Here is a 22810-nt window from a genome sequence, read left to right as displayed (position 1 = left end):
AGAGTCTTTTGGAAAAAATATTCTATAATATTTGACCTTTCTGGGAAGCAGACATACACATGACATTATAGGATAAATTGTCATACTATACTAGCTTCCAAATGAGGTTCTTTTTGGAAGAAGTCTTTGAAAATCAAACAGGACTCCAGAGACAGGGGAGAAGCCAGTCTCTGTCTTTTGCAGGGCTGCCTCCAAGCTGACCTCTGCCATTACTGTTGAAAGTCCCAGCCCTAAACCCACCCAGTCTGACTCACAAGAAGCACTTCATGCAATGTCTTAATTTGGAAACAGTGAGCTAATGGAGCGCAGCTTAAAAAAAAGAATTGCCCTTTTTGAAAGGCCACCTTCATTGCTGTCAATCAAATATACTGTGCTCAAAAATGGTGCAGGAAAGGGACGTCTTGCAAGTCGTTTTTCTGTTCTGCCCGTGGACGAGACAGAGAACAGGCATGATGGGCACACACCGCCCTGGAGGCTGTCTGGCCAGTGTGCACGCAGACAAGCCCCAGCACCAAGAGGGCCCCGCACTTCTGTGACCTGTTCATAGAACTAAGGGAACGCCCCTTTCCTGACTATATTTCTTGTTTTATTGTCCATAAGAAATAAATCATTCCCCAAACTGTCACTTTGTATAACATGGTCATTGAGGTTGGTCCCTGTGTCCCAAAATGGAACCTTTCAGTTGAGTAAGTAGAAATAATTATAGTAGAGGAAAAGGTCCACCTTAGTGTTTTTACTGAGGTCATCATCCTTGTTTACAAAAAAAAAAAACAAAACAAAACTTGAAGATAACTACTCATTCCAAGCAAAGAGAGAGAGATCTTTGTTTTTTATTTCTCTGTACTTTTTTTTTTAGAGACAGAGTCTCACCCTCAATAGAGTGCTATGGCTTCACAGCTCACAGCAACCTCAAACTCTTGGGCTTAAGTGATTCTCTTGCCTCCGCCTCCCAGGTAGCTGGGACTACAGGCGCCCACTACAACACCTGGCTCCTTTTTGTTGCAGTTGTCATTGTTGTTTAACTGGCCCAGGCCAGGCTCGAACCTGCCAGCCTCAGTGCATGTGGCTGGTGCCATAACCACTATGCTACAGTTGCCGAGCCATTTCTCTATACTCTTAACAAAGCAGTACTTTTAAGTTTCATTTCAGAGGCAAGGTTTCAGACAGTTTTGCTTCTTTCAATCAACCTTTGATTTTAAATACTTCTTTCTAAATACTAGAAAATTAAAAGTAGTACAATATCAGTAACAAGGAAACAACCATTTTATGATGAGTAAACCTAAGGGATTCGGAATTTCTGTTTTAGTATCATTGTACCTTTCCTCCAGGGATATTCAAAACAAATTGTTCTTGCGAATTCCCTCACAGCCTAGGAGGCAAAGGTCCCTTTATCAACAAATAAAGAGTTCATTCAAAAATGAAGCATTTCCAAATTCTCAAAAGATGAACTTGGCTTTGTATCCTGGAATGAGAATTACCGTCCAACTTTCAATCTTCAGCAGTGAAAACGCAGTGAAAGTCAGCGAGGCCACAGGTCCACACCTGGATATTCTTTTACTACCAGAGTGACCTTGGGCATCCAGGGAACCCTAGTTGTGCCCTATTTTCCCCTCTCTGGTTCACCTGCTGCCACTGGGGGGGAAACATAGGAATTCATGTAGCTTGGTAGGCACCATCACTGTGTTATTGGTTATACTCATTCTAACAACTGTGGACACTTTACAGCTAAGAGGGGAAGAGCGCCCTGTTAGGTACCCTGGGAAGATGGCTCCGAAGTGAGTCTGAGTCACACAGGCAGCTGGCTGGTCCTCCACCTCCCATGACAGGTCATATAATTTGTCTTCAATCCACCCATTTCAATACTTCTGCCTAAAGCCACCTGCCTGGTTTCTTACCTGGGAGGTTTTGGAGGGTCTCCTGCTGGGTTTAGGAACTGAGGCTTGGGTGGAAGGGGAGGTCTTTTTGGTTTCTGCAGAACACTCGAGGGGCTTTGCAGCCCCACACCGCCTCGGCCCCTTTGAGCCCCCAAGGACAGCCTCTTGTAGTCCTCCCGCGCTTGTTTAGCCAAGGAGCGTCTCTTCTCATCAGCTGCTTTGGATTTTCTCACTAGAAAAAGAAAGCAGTTTTGAGAATGGCCCTCATCAGCCTACAGAGAGGGGAGCAGGCTCTGCCCTGCACAAGGGACCACAGGGCTGGTTCTTGGAGGCCTGTCACCTGCCACGGTCACCAACAGCCACTATCACTGCCCACCTTGCCCAGAGCTCACCACCTGGCTCCGCGCTTCATATAGAGTCTGGGGGTTTTCTGAGTTGGGAAAGTTGAGACAGAAGTGGAGAATGTGAATAAAACTCTCCGGCTATCAGCAAGACTAAGTGATGAGTCCCATCCTCAGCAAGGATTCGAGTTGTCGGGGTGCTGAATAATGAGAGGCAGCTGTCACATGCCTCTGCCACTCATACTGGACGAGTGTGCAGGGTCACCAGCAAAGACCAGGCAGTGAGGACTACTCAGTGGCACGGGGACCTGGACAGGGTGGAAAGAGTAGGCCACCGGACCCAATGTGAGTGCATGCCTTAGGGATGTTTAACCACAGGTAATTGCAGAACACGTTGTCATACCTCGAGGCTGCCTTTTAATATTACAGTCACGTGTCCATTAACAACAGAGTATGTTCCAAGAAATGAGTCCTGAGGCAGTTTTGTCCTTGTGTGACTATCATGGCATGTGCTCGCACAGCTGGAAAGCACATCTGCCACCCACCGAGGCTACGGGGTCTGGCCTCGTGTTCCCAGGCCAAAAGCCCACACAGTGGGTTACTGTGCTGAATACTGTATGCAATTCTAACACAGTGGTGTTTCTGTATATAAGCACAGAAAGGGTACAGAACAGTAATATGACATAAAAGACAGAAAAATAAAAGGGTACACCTGTCTAAGGCACCTACCATGAATGGAGCTTGTAACACTGGGAGTTGCTCTGGGTGACAGTAAGGGGTGAGTGTGTGACCAAGGAAGTACTGTACACTACTGGAGACTGTATAGTTATACTAAATTCATAAAATGTACTGAAATTTTAAAACGTATTAAATTGTGTTAAAATGGCTTGGTGCCTCTAGCTCAGCGGCTATGGCACGGGCCACATTCACCGGAACTGGTGGGTTCGAATCCAGCCCAGCCCTGCCAAACAACAATGACAACTACAACCAAAAAAATAGCTGGGTGTTGTGGCGGACGCCTGTAGTCCCAGCTACTTGGGAGGCTGAGGCAAGAGAATCACTTAAGCCCAAGAGTTTATGGTCGCTGTGAGCTGTGACGCCACAGTACTCTATCCAGGGCGACAGCTTGAGACTCTGTCTCAAAAAAAATAAATAAATAAAATAAATTGTGTTAAAAATATAAAAATCATTATTATACAGTGCGCAACTACTTTATGAAATACAGGACTTTTTTTAGCAACATCATGTTAAAGACTGTAATATGGAAGTTAAGGACAATTTCTACTGAGTATATTTACACTCCAGGCATTATTGGTCAAATCCTGTTATGTTCGAATTTGGAGAGATACCAATAATATTCCATCATACTAGGATTTCACTGCATAGCCAATGGATCTTACAAAACCACCACTGGGTCTTGCAAATATTTTTGTTTCATAAACATTGTCATTTTAATGGCATTTGCTCTAAGGAGACCGCAGACTGATTTAAAATTCTCAACACCCTGCGAATGTTGCCTGTCTTTTTCTCATTCTCAGGCAGGCTGCCTCAGGACTGATCTGGTAGTTCAGCCTTCTTTGTCCAAGTCAGATGGGAGCTCAAATCCTTTTTCCCTCCTGAATTCTTCCAGCATCTGTGAGCATTCTCTGGGCTGCTGTTATTCCTACAACTTCCTCTTCTCCTCTGAGGTTTATCTCTGGCAGGGCAAACTCCAAGGGGAGCCAGGGCTGGGTCACAGGCATGGATAATATGTCCAGCCTGTTTATTCCCATGTTCTTATTACAAAGTTAAAATGTGTTCACTGTTGAAAATGGAGAAATTCCCTTTCCTGAAGCTGTTTTATAAGCCCCAAAATACATAAAAGTTCTGCTAGGAAATTCGAACCTTCAAGTGAAAACCCAAAACAGAAGAAGTAGAAAAATTCAAATAAATAATCTTGAATCCCACCTTTCCAAGAAAACTTCGTGTTTACTGTTAATAACCTTCCAGTTCTTTTCCTCCATATACTCAGGCATTTTAAAATAGTGATTATTTTTCATACTATTTCATAACTTTTTCTCCTCCAGATGAATGAGATAAACATATTCCAGGGTCATTAGACATTCTTCCAAAATACGTTTTTCATAGGTACATACTGTTCTATTACATAAATACGTTATAATCTTGATGGTACAAAAATGAACTAAATTCTGCTATTCAAATACAGCTTGTAAGCATTTAAGTATTAATTCAGTAATATTTGAGTACTACTTTATTTTGCTAAGACACCTCTCAACAACTCATTTTAAATGTTTCCTCGAGTGATTACTTTATTCAGTGTAAGAATCCGCTGGGAGACGCCAAGGTTCTACTGAGGTCTGTGGATACTCACAAGACGCCTGCCACTCTGAATCTTCCTTCCAGCTCTTACAAATCTGTTTGGTTCTCTCTTCATCGATTTGATTAATTTCTTCATCTTGTTTCTTCTTTGTGGATTCTTTCTTCTGTTTGGGGGAAAAATAAAACAAAACAAACAAACTGGTGAGCAAATCCCACACTTTTCTGCAAGGGAAAGGGCACTAGGCACCTCTGATTTCTATTTTACTGTCTTTGGCTCTCCAGGGAGGCCAACTGGGGTCCTGGATAAAGCACTGGGTGGAGTCCAACTGCCTGCAGCTGGCCCTATGGCTACCTATCTGTATAACTCTAGGGCTGATTACTGAACCTCAATTCCCCATAAGTCAAATGAGAAAATATAGTACATAATGTTACAGTGCCTAGCAGAGTGTGTTAAGAACTCAACAAAGCCTGTAATCTTAGCACTCTGGAAGGCTGAGGCAGGAGGATTGCTTGGACTCAGGAGTTCGAGACCGGCCTGACCAAGAGCAAGAACCTTCCTCTTCTAAAAAATAGAAAAGAACTAGCTGGGTGTTGTGGCGGGCACCTGTAGTCACAGCTACATGGGAGGCTGAGGCCAAGAGGATTGCTCGAACCCGAGAGTTTGAGAGTGCTGTGAGCTATGACACCACAGCACTCAACCCCAAGATGTCAGAGTGAGACTCTGTCTCACCAAAAAAAAGAGCTCAACACCACAAATGTTCCTTTCCCAGACATGACACTTAGATGCTTTAAATTTACCCCCCTGAAGTGGTGGTTTATTTCATGAGACCAGTGTAAACAGTACTTTACGGTATCTGCCAGTGTCCCCAGAATAAATGCACATTCCCAGAACTGGAACTCTTAGAGGGATCTCCACTTGCCCTCAAGAGATGTGTCCAAAGCAATATGGTACTTACATATGATTTGAGGTGGTTCAGAAAGAATATTTTTGTTTAGAAAACCCAGAAAAATATTTTTAAAGCATATTATTTTTTGAGAAGAGAAAATATAAAATAAGAAAAATGAGTATTCCTTTAAAAGGAGAATTCTTTAAAAAAAACAATTTCTATTAAGATATACATAAACAAAAGTTACCATCTGAACCATTTCTAAGGGTATGGTTTTATGACATGAAGAACGTTCAAGAAAATTTGTTTACAACTAAAGAGAAATGAAGAAACCAAATCTGAGAAGTACTTTGTTTATTTGGATAAAGCCTGCTGAGTACTCACGCAAAAGTGAATTTACAGCTTGGTGAATTAATAAAAGCCTTGGTTAGCTAAGTAATAAAATAAGCTTAAAGGTTCTTTCCCCCATCACAAGTGATAGGGGCTTTTCAGGTGGGTTTTCCTATGAAAAGATAAAAACTTCTCTGTTGCTAAATTATCTCAGCAATTAACTAAAATATAAAGCTTAATGTTTTAAATGTTATATTTTAAAGCTTGGTTGATTATCATGGCAAGTCATAACTCACAGTTACTGCAGAGATAATTCATAAATTTCACTTCACCATAAAAGTAACTAAACTTGAGTGCATTTACTATTTTCATAATTTATTTAAAATAACTAAGAAAATGCATTTACTATTTTCATTTTACTTTCTTTACATTGTTGTCCTGCCTGGAGTTAAGCTCCCTTTGTGTGCTGATATTATAAAAACCAAAGACAGCTTTTGGTGTTTGAAATGACTATTAGAATTTGCCATTCCCTTGCTGAAGCTGTTTACAAGGCTGAAATACATGAAAGTGCTGCTAGCGATTTCTAACCTTAAAGAGAAAAAAAAACCCAACAACTTAAAAGTGGCACTTTGAACATCTACCACGTGCATGGCATTTAGTTTTAAATGATTAGGAAACATATAGTTAAAACTTCAAACGAACTATGATTATTGCGGATTTTGTTGTCAAAGATAAACAAGATGTTTAAAAAAAGTGCGCCTGTGGCTCAATGAGTAGGGCGCCGGCCCCATATGTCGAGGGTGGCGGGTTCAAACCTCAGCCCCGGCCAAACTGCAACAAAAAAATAGCCGGGCGTTGTGGCGGGTGCCTGTAGTCCCAGTTGCTCGGGAGGCTGAGGCAAGAGAATCGCATAAGCCCAAGAGTTAGAGGTTGCTGTGAGCCGTGTGACGCCATGGCACTCTACCTGAGGGCGGTACAGTGAGACTCTGTCTCTACAAAAAAAAAAAAAGTGAGTCTGCTTAAGGAAAAATACTGAGTAAATAATAGCAGATGTGACACATTTGCTTGATAAGATGATACTCAAATGCCTGAGAGTGCTATATTTATCAAACCTACTCCTTTTAATCTGCAGTGTAATTAAATATGAACACAGTGGAAACTCAAAATGAATGAGTTTCCCAGAGTAATAGCAGGTGAGAGCTGGCTCTGACTGCTGTCTTTATTCAAGGCAGCTGGAAAACTTAAGGGACTTGTCCGAAGTTTCTCTAAGAAGTCCTCCAGAATATGCACTTGTAGCAAAATCTTAAAAAATGTATCTTTACTGCCTATAGTCGGAAAATCATTTTCTCTTGTGGGGGGCTTTGCTGGAAGATGTGAGTCAAGAACTCAGGTCAAGCTTGGGGCAGTCCAGGGGAAGGTTCTGGAGTGAAGGTGCAGAGGGCTGAGGGGCTCGAGGGGTGGAGATCCAGGCCTGCAGCGCAAGATGTCAATGTGGATGTGGATGTCAGGAGCATCCACAACATTCTGCTTCTGTCAACAGGAGCAGAAAAGGAGGCAAAGGGACAGCCTTGTCCCATCCTATGGATGGAAACACAGAGGGCCTTCTCACAAGCAGACCCTCACAAATGCTCCCAAAGTCAGAAGCCTCTTATCACCTTAACTCTGCAGAGAAGCTTGGCAAGTGATCTGCTCGTCCATTCTCTGGAGTTATCTGCTGATCGTTAACTATGCCAAGCGAGCTCTGGCCATTGACCTTGCCATCTCCTCTGCCTGGAACGTCCACACTCTAGGCATCCACATGGGTCTCTCCCTCCCTCCCTCTCCTCCACTCCTTTGCTCCAATATCACTTGCTTTGACCACCTGCCTAACATATCCATTCCCAGTGGAGGTAATGACTGAAATAGACAACTAGAATGTCACTTCGGTGATCTGAGTGTTGCTTTGCTGAAAGTTTCCTACCTTGTCCAGCTCACAAGACTATTACAGATTAAAAATTTAAAAAAATAAAAAACAAATAAAACAAAATACCCATTCCCATCCCCCTTCGTCCCTCCTTCTCCCTTATTTTTCTCCACAGCACATGTGATCAGCTGACTTCACAGATGTAGTGATCATCTGTCTCTCCCATGCAGAACAGAAGCCTCCAGAGGGAAGAAATTTCATCATCTTATTTTTCCAAAAAATGTGTGTCCAATCCTCCTAATAGTACCTCACGCACAAGGGCAACATCCAGGATGTGTCGGCTGAATAAATACACAGGTATTTTGTCTCTCTCAACTGTCATCATTTAAGATGACATACAGTATCCTGAGCATTATTGGAAGTTCCCCTTAGATCCTCTGTTTTAGGAAAAGGTATGTGTTATGGCAGCGGTACGCTTATAGGGACCACAGTTCCACAATGTCATCGTGATTTCTTGAAGTCTCAGCGGTGCATGCCCACGGAGGAGTCAGGGCAGGGCTTGCACCCTCCACAGGAACGCGATCCTCCGCCGGCCTCCCCAGCCCCATCTCAGGCTGTTGCCCTTTGGAACATCCCCTTCACAGGCGCGCATCCCCTTCACCTGATGCTCAGCAGGTCAAATCCTACTGCAGCTTCCAATCTAGGCCTCCTTTACTCTGCACAATTTAGGGTACACTAGCAAGCTGGCATGAAGGAAGATGTGGGCTCGGCCTGTAGGAGAATGTCAGACCCGGACAGACCAGAGACAGGTCCAGTGGACGCAGAGGCATGAGAGGTTGCCCGTTGTCAAGGGACAGGTTCACAGAAGCAGTGAGCACAGGAGTAATATAATCCAAGTTCATCTCTCTGCCAAGTCCAGTGCAGCATTTATCACTTTCTGAAATCAGGCTTCCCTCCGTGTCTGCGGCAGCCCCGGAGACGGCCTCTTTGGGAGGAGCTTGGCAGATAGCTTTGCATCTGTTCCTCCCACGACATTCAAGACTTTCCCAAGTCCAGAGAAATGGCCAGAGATGAATAGCTGTGTTTGCAGGTTTTAAGACGGATTTCACATTTCACGTCCTGACGCTCAGTTGCCTTTCTGCATGAGACTCATTAACTACTCTGGGAAACATTGGTGGGAATGGCTAAGCATGTAGCCCCCTGGAGACAGAACAGAAATCGTTTTTACCTGGGGAAGTCCATATGCCTTCAAACGATTGATAGAATCAGCCAACATTTGTTGAATATTTCTTGAAGAACTGGAGGGTAACTAAAAATTAAATGAAACACATTTTATAGCATGTGGAGCAACAGCGCCATCTCAGATGATAACCTGTCTCTACTTCCCTTGTTTCAACCTTCCCCACAGCTGCCCCCACCCCCACAGCTGGATTCACACAAGTGTCTTGCCAGCAGCTGAGTTCCTGAGCCAGTCCTGACTGTGGGAGCAGCACACGGGTGCCCCAGCACCCCACTCAGTGGGGCTTAGAATGAATTATCATCCTGGAGCCAAGAGCTGGGGGGTTGGTGTGTCTTGCTCCCATTTGGTCCTGAGGAACCTGGGATCACTTCTAGACACCAAATTACCCTTAATTAAAATTCTGTCTTTGATTGATCTCAGCATTCCCTCCTTAAACCCAGACTAGAGAAATGCCTTGTCACAGGGCCTGCTGGAGACACACCTAGCACAGCAGCGTGGGGCCTGGGAAGCCTCCCTGGGAATACTCCTCCCCTCCCCTGCTCTTCTTACCCAGCCTCTAGGTTTCTGCAGTGCTAGATGGATTTCCCAAGAGGATTTCCCAGAGCCATTGCCTAGATCCCTGGTACCAAGCTCTCAGGCATTGTAACTGAGCTGCCAAATCCAACTGGGTATGTCCTAAGACACAGACCCCCATCTTGTTCCTGGCCTGAGTGCAGAGCCTGAGCCTTGGGAAGCCACATACCCTGGATAGTCAAATACAGCCACCCACCCCCACATTACCATGACTTACCGTATTTTACCATGTATAATGTACATCTTTTTGCCCAAATTTTTGAGGGAAAATTAAGCAGGTGCATTATACATGGGTCATACTATGATGTTTCCCAACAGGTGCTGTACATAGGGAAATCGGGAAATGGGAGCCAAATGTACCTTTGTTTGAAAAATATTGATTGTTAAGTTTTAGAAAGAGGTGACCAACATGTAGAGAATATTTTGTAAATAAAACTTATAGGTAAATATATAAACAAGTAAAAATTTGAATTAAGACATTTAAACAGCCGGGTGCGGTGGCTCATGCCTGTAATCCCAGCACTGCGGGAGGCTGAGACGGGAGGATTGCTTGAGCTCAGAAGTTCGAGGCTTGTCTGAGCGAGAGTGAGACCCTGACTCATGAAAAAAATAGAAAAACCCGGCCGGGCACCACAGCAAGCGCCTGTAATCCCAGTGGCTTCGGAGGCTGAGGCAGCAGGATGCCCACAGCCCGAGTCTGAGGTTGCAGTGAGCTACGACGCCACAGCACTCTGCTCAGGGCACAGGGTAGAACTCTGTCTCAACAAAAAAAAAGACATTTAAACAAAAGATATTTTTCCTGAAAGTTTGGGGGAAAAAAAGCATGGGTGTGCCTTATATACAGGAGTATGTTATACACGGCAAAATATAATACGTGCCTTGTGCCAGAGGACTCAATTCTGAATTTTGCTGTAGATCAGAAATCGTCAACAAATTTTCAGGAAAAGGCCAGTGCCAATACTCAGTGAGTAGCACAGAGGATACTGTAAAGTGGTTATTTTGCCCTGTAATAACCTGGTGTATCAGAGATTGCTGGTTTTCCCAGTTCCACCCTTTATCCACAGTGGCTGGTATGTGGTTACCCTGCTATATTGCCTTTCCCAGCTGCCTTGGCAGTTATCTCAATATAATGCAGGTGATGGCTGGCACTTTCCACTTCTACCCAGGCCCTGAACACATCCTTTCCACATTCCTCCAGGTCACTTCCTTAGGGCTGGTATCAAGACAGTTGCTGTGCTTCTATGAAAGACAGCAGCTTTGTCATCTTTCTGAAGTGTTAAAATAACATGAACTTAACACATGCACAAAGAAGATTCGTACAGATACGCTCACAGGTTGTACAAATCCCTGAAATACACCAAATATAATATTAGGCTGAAAATATTGGAGAGTGGTATCCAAGAGTTTTCCTCTATTAAAAGATAGCCAGATTAATGGGTTCAAAAGTGATAATTTATGATGCTGACACCAGAGGGAGACAAATATCACTGCCACTCGGCCTATTCCCAGAGGAAGGGTGAGGAGACTTCTCAGGGAGGGTGCCATGCCCTCCATAAAGTTTCCGTAGGATACTGTAGTCCAGGGAATCCATAGGTCACTATGAAAGTTTTGAGACAGAATGTGGAATGGTCCACTCTTTCACTTCCAAGAAACACAGTCAATAGTGTCCTGATTCGCCTGTGCGAATTTTAACTTGCTGGGCTTATTAGTGTGGCTGGAAAGGCTTCATTTGTTTCCATCAGCATAGATGTTATGTTTCTTGGTTTTTGTGTATCTCAAAATTTTCACAATGACCTGCTTATACTCGTTAGTTATCCTTATACCAAAAAAGGGAAGAAAACCACCCTACTTACATACATTTTGCACATGAAGCACCTTGATATCCAATGTATCATGTAGACCTTCACATCCAGGGTCAGAGTATTATCCCCTTGCCAAAGTGATGACCTGGTCACCTGATTTGGTGACCTGGTACTAGGTAGGAGAGCAGCGACTCAGACCCGTGTCATCTGTGTGTCTAGAGCTTGCTCTTGAGCAAGCTGTCCCCAAGGGGCCCCAGAACTCTCCTGAGCACGTTGGCCACTGCAGCCATCATCCATCGGCTGCATCCCAGAGATTCCTGCAGCTGCTCGAACTCTCTGGGGCAGGATTAAAGCAACCTTATCGGCCGCAAATTTTCTCTATTTAAAAATAAAAACTTCCATGAATATTTATGCAAAAAAAAATCCCCTCAAAGAAAGAGAAAAACTGAAAGCTAACAATATCAGAAGCCAGTGGACGCACGGCAGACAGAGTCAGGATGACTCTCTCTAATCAGCAAAGATCCCAATTAGACCTGGGAGGGGCACCCACGGGATTGGCCAGAGGAGAGTATTAAAAAATTACTACGGTTAAACTTAGAATTACAGCAATTCAAATCTACATAAGCAATTGGGTTACAAAAAGATGGTGCTGACAACATGAATGTGTCGTGGTTACAAATTATACTCCCCTCCCAGAGGATGTGGCATCCGAGAAGGATTCTCCTAATTATGTTCATTCTTAACACTGGTTTGAAAACCAGTTCATTCTGGCTTCTAATTTAAGATTCACTTTGTTTAAAAGTAGGGTTATACAGCCAAAAGATTATGAGGGCCTTTAATTCCAAATAAACCAGATAGCGCCAATAAACAAAACAGGTTTGGCATTCCATTTTTATGGAAAAGATGAAAATGATGAATTAACAGGACAGAATCAAGGGTTTATTTTTGCCAAGAAACCGTATAGTTAAATATTTACTCATCCTGTTCTCGTACACTTCTTAAATCCATGGCATTCCTGAATAGACTGATGGTCAGATTAATTACCTCAATGAAAGCAAAGAGTGTGGCAGCTTAATTCACCACCCTCTGCAGCCCCAGCAGACAGAACTGTCACTGTCACTTGGTAGGCTTCATAAATATTTGGTGAATGAATTAACACACCATAAATTCATAAAACACTATCTCAGTCACTAAAAGGTATTCAGTCTACTTTTATTACTAATCAAGATAGACGGTTTGAATTTAAACACTCTGAAAAGCAGGGGTCTAAAACTCACCCATTTACTAACTAGATCACTGAAATAATCAGATCATCCTCTTCCCAAGCATTTTAAGTAAGTAAAGGAATTTCTCAATGGCAATAATCTTAAGCTTTTGAGCATACTGGGGTTTAGCTTTCTGCTTCTAAAATAATGAGAGAAGCGGAATAACAGAACTCTGCTTGATAAAATTATAAAGAATAATAAAGTAGAGAGAGTACAAATATTTTCTTAAGGTCTATACTACACAGACAAGATGAAAATCGGGACAATAAATTTTAGTTCTTAAAAATATGGGACATGCTGCCTGCAAATTGATTTTACTGAAACATGAATTAGGAAAATGGAGACCCTAGGAAATCTATTCCCCATTTCTCTAATATAATTCCTAGCAAAATCTGTGCACAGAGACTGAGTCCCTGGTGTGTGATTTTATGGCACATCTTTAAATAAACATTGTCTTTAGTGTCCGAGTTAATTTTGAGCATGTTGGAACATCAAACTGTCATATTAGATGGTCATGAGTTCACTGCTGTCACTCCTTCCCCCTACGACCTCCCCCCTTAAGCAATGTGAAAACAGACTAAGCAGTAACATCTCCAGAAATACAAAAATGTGCAGCTGGTAGGGCTGCTGGGAAAAGCATTTCAGACATGAAGGAGTTTAAAAGGCCACTCTATGTTCTCACCCAGAGAGATGGCTGATAGAGGATCCATAAAAAAGTAAAAGAAGGATGCTCACAGTGGCTGACACCTGTAATCCCAGCACTTTGGGAGGCCAAGGCAGGAGGATCACTTAAGGCCAGGAGTTTGAGACCAGCCTGGACAACACAGCAAGACCCTATCTCTACAAAACCTGAAAGAATTAGCCAGGGAAGATGGTGCGCACCTATAGTCCCACCTGCTCAGGAGGCTGAGATGGGAGGATTGCCTGAGCCCAGGAGTTGGAGGTTACAGTGAGCTATGACTGTGCCGCTGCACTCCAGCTGGCAGGACAAAGTGAAACGCTGACTTGAAAAAGACAAGCCAGAGAAACAAAGGAAATATTAAATATAAAATGTGAAACAAATTAATGAAGGATGGTTAAGAGAATAGTCAAAGTATCTTAAAAACATGATAGATTGGGTGGTGCCTGTGGCTCAAAGGAGTAGGGCGCTGGCCCCATATGCCAGAGGTGGCAGGTTCAAACCCAGCTCTGGCCAAAAAAAAAACTGAAAAAAACAAAACAAACAAACAAAAAAAAAAACATGATAGATTGAGGAAGCCTTGATGCAATGGAACTTAGACATCTAACTAAGAATAGTAATAGAAAAAATACAGAAATAATACTCATATACATAACACATTTCAAGACACTTATATATATGCAATGATTCTATTTGATTCTCTCATTAACCCAGTGATATGTAACTACTGTAACCTCCATTTGATGGACGAGGAAACTCAGCTCCAGAGAGTGAAAGGACTGACCTCTTCAGGTCTCCCCACTCAGAATCCCATGTCTTTTTTCCCAGCACATGACTTTTAACAAGCTGGATAATTGAATTTTTGTGAATATCATTTGCAGTGTGGCTGTACATTATAAAGTTGTCACCAAAATAAAGTTGGGTAAACTCTCAAGACTAGAAATCTTTCTCTTTTCTAACTCACTTTATATTAATCTTTTTCTTTAAGATACTATTTGTGTATTTGCTTGTTTTTTAAAAGCATTGATAGCTTAAAAGACTTTTGAGGTGATTTTGTGATTCTATCTTATACCTACTTAGAATCTATAAGAAATTCTGAGGGTTACACAGAAAGCATGTGAGTCATTATGCAGCCCTCTGATCACGGCTCCACTCTCGAATCAATAAGTACCATTAATTCCTTATCTATTTTTACTTGATATACCCAATATTTTATCTCTCACAAAAATAATATCAAAATACTTCCTTCAGTATACTAGAAGGGAATATATATCAGAGACATGGTTATTGGTTTGAGATAGGATTATTCCTCTTTTTTCTCCATGTCTAACTCCATTCTCAAAATTCTAGCTTGTATTTCAGAAACACATTTTCTCGTTCTGTTTACAGTGGGACACCTTATTCTAAATGTGACCCTGACTCCCCTTGCCTCCCAGAGATTGGCGATATAGCTGTCTGCAGACAGGAATAAGGAAATGTTGGGCTGGTACCACTAACCCCAGGTACAGGGAGTCTACTCTGGGCTCAGAACTCACCTCCACTTAAATCACCTTAAAGAGCTGAGCTCCTAACACTGCTTTTCACCCTTTACAGGGAGCCCAAGCTCCAGAAAACCTGAAATTTTGGTAACTTTGCAATAGGCTTTTGAGATTAATAAAGATTTTTAAAAATTCAGCATATTGGGCAGAGCCTGTGGCTCAGTGAGTAGAGCACTGGCCCCATATACTGAGGGTGGTGAGTTCGAATCCAGCCGCAGCCAAACTGCAACAAAAAAATAGCTAGGCATGTGGCAGGCGCCATTCTGGAGGCTGAGGCAAGAGAATTGCCTAAGCCCAGGAGTTGGAGGTTGCTGTGAGCTGTGACACCACAGCACTCTACTGAGGGCAATAAAGTGAAACTCTGTCTCTAAAAAAAAAAAAAAAAATTTCAGCGTATTCTTTTCTGTTCTTTCAAAGGTATGTTCTGATCTTAGGATCTCCCTTCTGAATCTGTCCCTTGTAAATGTAAACCACTTGTAAATGTAAACCATTCTGGGTTTAGAGAACTGCAGGTTGAGGAATAGACAGCAATCTAAACTGTGGTTTGAAAGAAAGGTATGGAAGAAAAACCTAGAAGTTTCCTGCTTATGTCTTCATAGCATTTTACAGGTTGCTCCTTAACTGCTGTCTACTTGGGGGAACATGATGCTATGAGTGAGAATCACAATTAGAAATGTAACTGACAACCACCATGGTTTCAATGTCAAGTTCACAATTACAGCATACATTTTAGTGGAGTGTTTTTGTTATCACTAACTGTTACAGTAAAATGACAGCTAGGAAAGCAGGTATCAGAGTCTGGGGGCAGTGTGGAAAATGTGTGTGTGTGTAATGTGTGCGATGTGTGTGCGTGTATGTGTAACGCGTGTGGTACGTTTGCTTATGTGCCTGTGTGTGTGTGTGTGTGTGCATGGCCATTTGGGTGAAGACAATCCCATGTGACAGACTCTTAATCAAAGCTTTTTAGAGTACCAAGGTCTTCTATTTTTTTCCATAACACTTTGAATCCCAGATGTTTCTGATATTTTTTTTAATCTCCTATTTTGCACTGTGACCTACACTGAAGGCCATTTCTGTAAAAATAATGAACAATTCTATGTAGAGATAAAATGTAAAAGTGAGCAGATACAGTTTGATTCAAGGTCTATCTCAGGGGCAAGGACGGTCAGGCTACTGATGAATGAGTTCCCAGCCTACAAATCACATAGAAAGAGAAAGACAAAGGGGCTTATCTTTGAAGCAGCATACTCGGCCATTCTCCCAACCACACTCAGAACCAGCTCGGCTCCTAAGTTCTCTTGCAGGAGAGGAAGGGAAAACACTGACTGCGTTCAGGTGGCTGTCCAGATGGAGGGTCCCCAAGGATCTCCGCTCAGCCCAGGGCGCGCCTCGCTCCTATCCAAACTCCTTCAAGTAAGGAGACTCTGTTCACATGGTGTGTCACCTGTCATTGGTCTGGGTCCCATTAACCCAGCTGGTTGTTGTCTCCTTAACTGTACAGAAGTTATTCAGTTTAATTAAATCCCATTTTTTTTATTTTTGTTGTTGCAATTACCATGGAAGGCTTCTTCATAAAATCTTTCTGCAAGACGATATCTCAAGTGTTTTCCCCATACTTTCTTTAAGGATTTTTATTGTTTCACACCTTAGATTTAAATCTTTTCTTTTTTCTGAGACAGAGTATCAGTTTGTCACCTTCTGTAGAGTACTATGACATCATAGCTCACAGCAACCTCAAACTTTTGAGTTCAAGTGATCCCCCTGCCTCAGCCTCCCAAGTACCTGGGACTACAGGTGCCCGCCACAATACTCAGCTATTTTTAGAGACAGGGTCTCGCTCTGGCTCAGGCTGGTCTCAAACTCATGAGGTTAGGCAATCCACCTGCCTCAGCCTCCCAGAGTACTATCCATCTTGAATCAATTTTTGTAAGTGGTGAAAGGTGCAGGTCCAGTTTCTGTCCTTTACACATGGCTATCCGGTTCTCCCAACACCATTTATTGAATAGGGATTCTTTTCCCCAGTGTAAGTTCTAGTTTGGTTTATCAAAGATCAGGTGGCTGTAAGAGGTTAGTTTAATCTCATGGTTTTCTATTTGGTTCCAAATGTCAGTGTTGCTATTTTTGTGTCAATACCATACTGTTTTGATCACTATGGCTTTGTAGCATAGCCTAAAGTCTGGTAGGCTGATCCCCACCCCACCCCAACTTTGTTTTATTACTAAGAATTTTGGGGCAAATGTTTTATTGTTATGCAAGGAATCTCCTTGGATAAAGCCATTTGCTAATGAAGATATAACTTGATTTACACTGATGTAAAATAATCAAATTGCTAATCTATAGATTGGGCTACTTAGTGCTCTGGTTGAAAGTGCAGAGACTGTTCCATGGAGGGAAAAGTATAGCTCTCTACTTTTTCTTTTTTTTTTTTTTTTGCCGTTTTTGGCCGGGGTTGGGTTTGAACCCACCACCTCCGGCATATGAGGCTGGCGCCCTACTCCTTTGAGCCACAGGCACCGCCCCTGTACATTTTTTAATATGTGAGATTAGCTATTTCCAAGAAGGACCAGAGATAAGTTTGAGTCTGAGGGTAGAGGGGTATGGTGAAAAGCAGCTCAGCATATGATTGCCACCTGACCAAAGAATACACAATTCATGCTTCATTTGTAGAAATGAAATTGAGCTGATTTTGACCTTGACCTTGACTATGTACTGCTGAGCTTTTATATTTTCAGATCCAAAAATCTAGAGACCACAGTATGGCTTATCCACAGAAGCTGTATGGAAATCCTTCTTAATTGCCAGCAGTTGTATGAAAAAATATTCTTCTATAGGTCATGCAGGCATTGGTGTTTTAGGATCCAAATGTTCAGAGCTAGAATGAAACTTATGAGAAATCATCTCAGCAAACAGATTCCATCTTTACAACTAATTCCTGGGACTTCATACAGCTGCCTGGAGCACTCTGTTGACAAGGATGTGGTGTCATGCCCCAGCTCATCAGAAAAGAAAGCTGCAATTGATTAGTGATGTCTGCCCTGGAGGCATGGGAAGTATCTGCACCTATTCTGTGGTTACTGAAGAATTTATGAAGTTCTCATTTTATATTATAGATTTAACAAATGAAGTCTTAAAGAGACAAAGGCCAAAGGAAAATTCAATTGTGGCTTCATTTTATCATATTTGTTCCATTACAGTAACAAAAAGTGACTAGAGGCCCATAATCCATTCTCAATAATTCTGAAATCCAAAAGGCTCTGAAAAATATATAATAACCCTGGGTGGCACCTGTGGCTTACTGGGCAGGGCGCTGGCCCCATATACCAAGGGTGATGAGTTGAAACCCAGCCCCGGCCAAACTGCAAACAACAACAACCAAAAAATAGCTGGGCGTTGTGGCAGGCACCTGTAGTCCCAGCTATTTGGGAGGCTGAGACAAGAGAATCACCTAAGCCCAGAAGTTGGAGGTTGCTGTGAGCTGTGATACCACAGCACTCTACCAAGGGCAACAAAGTGAGACTCTGTCTCTAAAAAAAAAATATATATATATATATGTATATACACACACACACACATATATATATACACACACACCTATATACAAAACACATACTCAGGAGAAAAACCTAACTTGAACTAACATGAGGCTATTTATGGTATTTATAACATTTAATTAGAGTGTTGTCCCAAACTTTGCTGGGGTATTATAGATTATATAGTACATACACAGCATTTCTTTTATAAAGTCTGAAAAAAATGTGAAACACATCTGGGCCCAGATGTTTCAGATAAGGCATGATGGGCCTGCACTGCCTAAGGGTAGGTATCATGTGCCCCAAAGATACCCATACCCTAATCCCTAGAATTTATAGCAAAAGGAACTTTGCAGATGTTACTTACTATGAAACTTCAACTTGAGAGATTATCCTGTGGGCCCAATCTAATCACATGAGCCCCCAGAACTTTCTCCAGCTGGAGTCAGAGAGATTCTAAGCAAGAAAAGGACTCAATCTGCCACTGGGGTCACGTGCCCACATGGAAAGCATGAGAAGGAATGTAGGTGGCCTCCAGAAACTAAGATTGCCCCTGGTTTGGTGGCGGGGGCGGCGCACCAGGCAACAGTTAGCTTATTTGACCAACAATCTCAATACCTATGGAAGCATTTTCTCCACCAGAACTCCAGAGCAGAGCCCATTGTGGCCCACACCTTGACTTTAGCCTTATGAGATCCTTAATGGAAGATCCAACCATGACATGTCAGACTATGTTAAGCAACAAAGTTTATGGTCATATGTCACAGCAGCAATTAAAAAAAAAAAAAAAATACACCAGAAAGGCCTGATTCTTCTTCCACAAGGTGGCCTCTAGCTCCTACAAAGTCCCCTTTCCTCTCACTATACGGCCTTTGCCCACCACCCTGCCACTTGGGTAGAACCACCAGTCCTGGCTTTGAACAACAGAGACTTACTGTCTGACAGTTCTGGAGGCCAGAAGTCGGAATCTAGGTGTTGGCAGGACTGTTGTGCTCCCTCTCAAGGCTCCAGCAGAGAATCCTTCCGGCCTCTTCCAGCTTCCGGAGGCTCTTGTCTTGGGCCAGCCTCTCTCTTTCCTCATTTGCCCTCCTCCTCCTTCTCTCCCTCAGCTTTTCTCTTATAAGGACACTTGTCATAGAAATTAGGGTCGACCAAAAATCCAGGGTAACCTCATCTTGAGCTCCTCAATGGATACCTTCAAAGACCTGTTTCCAAATCAGCTCACATTATGAGGTTCTAAGTGGACGAGAATTTTGGAGGGACACTGTTCAGCCCACTATAGTAGCGCACACGGAGCTCACAGTAAAAATCCATGTCCAGCGCTACGTCTCCTGGACAAGAGACGGAAGAGGACCTGCTGTTTAAATGTTCACACTAGCTGTGAAGATCACCAGCTCCCCGCCTATCCTGCTGTCATGGAATCGACTTCAGCAAACATCACAGGGAACCCTGAGAGCATCGTCTCTGATGGGGACATGAAAAAGCAGCATCATAAAAACCCTTCCTGTATTTATTTCCATATTCCTTGTGCCGAAGTGTTTCCCTTTCTCCTTCCCATCTCTGTTCACGTGACAGTTTAGCAGATACCTAAGGAATGGACTAGCACCAGTCTCCCGAAAATATCTAGGAGACGGTTAAAGAATAACAACCACGGTATCTATTTTAATTTTTATTTTAATCTTCTGTCCGACTTTTGAAAAAAAATTGTTTTTCTTAGAGAAGTATTATAATTCAACCACAAAGATGAGCACGGATCTTTATACTCTCGAAGGATGTTTGCTATTGTTGCTGTTTTCAATTATAGGGATGGTTGGACGGCAACTGCGTGGAGGAGGATGGGTGCTCAGCATGATGAGTACAAAGCTGGCTTGGGGAAACTTGGGTGCTTCACTGGGGATCTGGGCAAAGTACTCAGGGCTGACCCCGAGGTGTAAACCAAATTTTAGAATTTTATACACCTAAATATTTTGAGTTGTAAGCCCTTTATAAAGCCTCTTCACATCCCTCATATTAATGAGGCCAGTAAGTACAAGAGTGAATAGTTAAGGAATGACCTTAAGGTCCCCGCAGAAATGGATTTTTTTTTTTTTTTTTTTTTTGGGAGACAGAGTCTCACTAGGTCACCCTTGATAGAGTGCCGTTGCGATTCTCCTGCCTCAGCCTCTCAAGTAGCTGGGACTACAGGCACCTGCCAAAATGCCCAGCTATTTTTTTGTTACAGTTGTTGTTTAGCAGGCCCAGGTTGGGTTTGAACCTGTCAGCCTCCGTGTATGTGGCCAGCACTGTAACCAGTGTGCTATGGGCACCCAGTCCAGAAATGGATTTGAACGAGACCTTGAGCAGCTGTTTAACCAACCACACCTCGCCTCAGTTTCCTCATCTGTAAAATGGGCATACACAAAGTCTCTAATTCATAATGTTGTTGTGAGGATTAGGCAGACACTGAGCTGTGTGCCGTGCACATTAACAACCCCTGACCCGTGTTAGCTATTAGATTCCAACTAGGCTGGTTGAGGAGACAGAAGAGCTACACATCTCTGCTTGACAGCCTCAGAGAGTTCTTGAGCACACACAACCGTGCTGCAGGGCGGGGGACGCGGACATAAGTCAAACAATGGCAAATACCGGGCTAATTCTCAGTGTAATTAAATTTCTGGCAGAATAAGGCACTTCATAATACAGTTTTATTATTCTTCCAGACTATAATCCAAGCAGAAAATTGTGTTTGAGCTTTTTAAAGCTCCTGAACCACATTCATATCAGTTCTGCATTTAAACATCGGTTGTGCTGGGGAAATAACTGCCCCCACAATAGTGGGCAGAATCTACGAAGTGAGGTTTTAGAGTCTGCAAAAACGGGGAAGACTCACAGAATGCCATCTAGATTGCGAGCCTGCCTCCAAAAGCCAAGTTTGATTGGAACGCAGCTGTGCTTGTTCATCTCTTTGTGTGTGGCAGAGACAGCAAGGCCCACCAAGCCTGAACTCTCTACTAACTGGCCCTTTACAAAAAATGTTTGTCAACCGCTGTTATAATAGAAAGCATTTAACAGGGGCAGGTGAGGAATCTGAAAATATCCTAAAATGCCAAATATTATTCCTAGAGTTCTCGTTAGTACCATCATTAGCCCCATGAAAAAAGAGTATTTTCTCTTTTTCATGAAGTAGCAGGAGATCCAGATCCCTCCAGAGAGAAATGAACAGTGGGGCCTTAAACCTGGGTGGTATGTGGAGAGCCAGTGTAAGGTCCTGGTACTTGGACACATATGTCTCCATGGCCCCAAATATCTTCATCTGACCGAGTTGTGAAATTCTTCACATTTCTAGACATGGAAGACTCACCTGGGTTTTCTCTCCTTCCATGGTTGGCGCTGGAATGGAACCCAGTCTCTCTTTCTCTGCCGCTTTCTTGTTCTGAGTCTCCTGGTCATTTGCTTGCAGATCCAGGCACTGTGATTTTGTTTTTAAGCTATTGGTGAATTCTTTGGACTGGGTTTTTCTGCAGAGAAACAAAAGAGAAATCATCACAACCCTTCCTCAACTGGGACAGCTTATCCAAAGCAGATGTCTCCATTCAACCTACATGGAAAATGATAACACATAATTTACTGAGGGGCTTATAATAGGCCGGGCCCTTTGCTAGGTACTTTAATGATAATACCTCAATCCTCATAACCACCCTACAAGAAAAACACTGTTATCCCCACTTTGTTACAGGAGGCTCAAAAAGATGTTATAATTTCTCCAAGATTACGTCGTGGCACAGCCAAAATTTCAACCCAGGCCTGCCCAACTCCTGGTGTGTAAGCTGAGCCCCTAGATCACCCTGCCTCCTTCTGATCAGTCCTCAAATAATCCCTTCATCATCATCTGTCCATTTTTCTTTTTTTTATTATCGTTTCCGGTTAATTTGAGGGAACAAAGAATTAGGTTACAATGTTCACATTTGCTAAGTAGAGTTCCTCTTATAATTATGTCCTGCACCCAAGAGGTGTGCCACACACCCGAACGTTGTGCCCATTAAGTGGGAGCACACCCAGCCCCACCCCTCCTCCCCACTTTCTGCTCCCTCATTCCCTTGCCCCCCACCTTGAATTGATTTGAGTTTTTCCCTTATGTGGGCATGTATTAGATCATCTACTGGCTTCATATTAGTATTAAGCACATTGGATCCTTGCTTTTCCATCTTGTGATACTTTACTAAGAATGTGTTTCAACTTCACCCAGATCAATACAAAAGATGTAAAGTCTCCATCTTTTTTAATGGCTGAATAATATTCCATGGCATACATATGCCACAGCTTGTTAATCCATTCCTGGGTTGGTGGGCGTATAGGTTGTTTCCATATATATTGTTTTAAAGTTATAGGTGTCAGTGGATGGCATCCCCAGCCCTTGGCAGTGCACGGAGCCATCTGCTGTGCTGCTAAGGCTGCTCCCATCACCAGCCCTGGGGAACCAAACCCAGGTCCTGACATCCACCCCAATTTGCACTTCACCAGTTCAGAGTAAGATGGTCAACGCCACTGCC

The 22810-nt window shown here is 42.9% G+C and overlaps 1 protein-coding gene across 1 annotated transcript in view; it reads right to left on the bottom strand.

Annotated features, from left to right (window-relative positions):
* The window catches only part of SH2D4A (SH2 domain containing 4A), a 53064-nt gene that overhangs the window by 12660 nt on the left and 17594 nt on the right, over window positions 1–22810 (bottom strand). The window contains exons 4-7 of the mRNA XM_053578755.1: window positions 21622–21778; window positions 8883–8963; window positions 4587–4698; window positions 1896–2106 (exon numbers count right to left, since the gene is read on the bottom strand). Coding sequence (XP_053434730.1) covers window positions 1896–2106; window positions 4587–4698; window positions 8883–8963; window positions 21622–21778 — 561 coding nt within the window. The remainder of the gene's footprint in view (window positions 1–1895; window positions 2107–4586; window positions 4699–8882; window positions 8964–21621; window positions 21779–22810) is intronic.

Source organism: Nycticebus coucang, chromosome 24 (genome assembly GCF_027406575.1).
Source record: "Nycticebus coucang isolate mNycCou1 chromosome 24, mNycCou1.pri, whole genome shotgun sequence".
In the NCBI taxonomy this organism is placed as follows: domain Eukaryota; kingdom Metazoa; phylum Chordata; class Mammalia; order Primates; family Lorisidae; genus Nycticebus; species Nycticebus coucang.
This window is presented reverse-complemented; position numbering and strand designations above follow the sequence as displayed.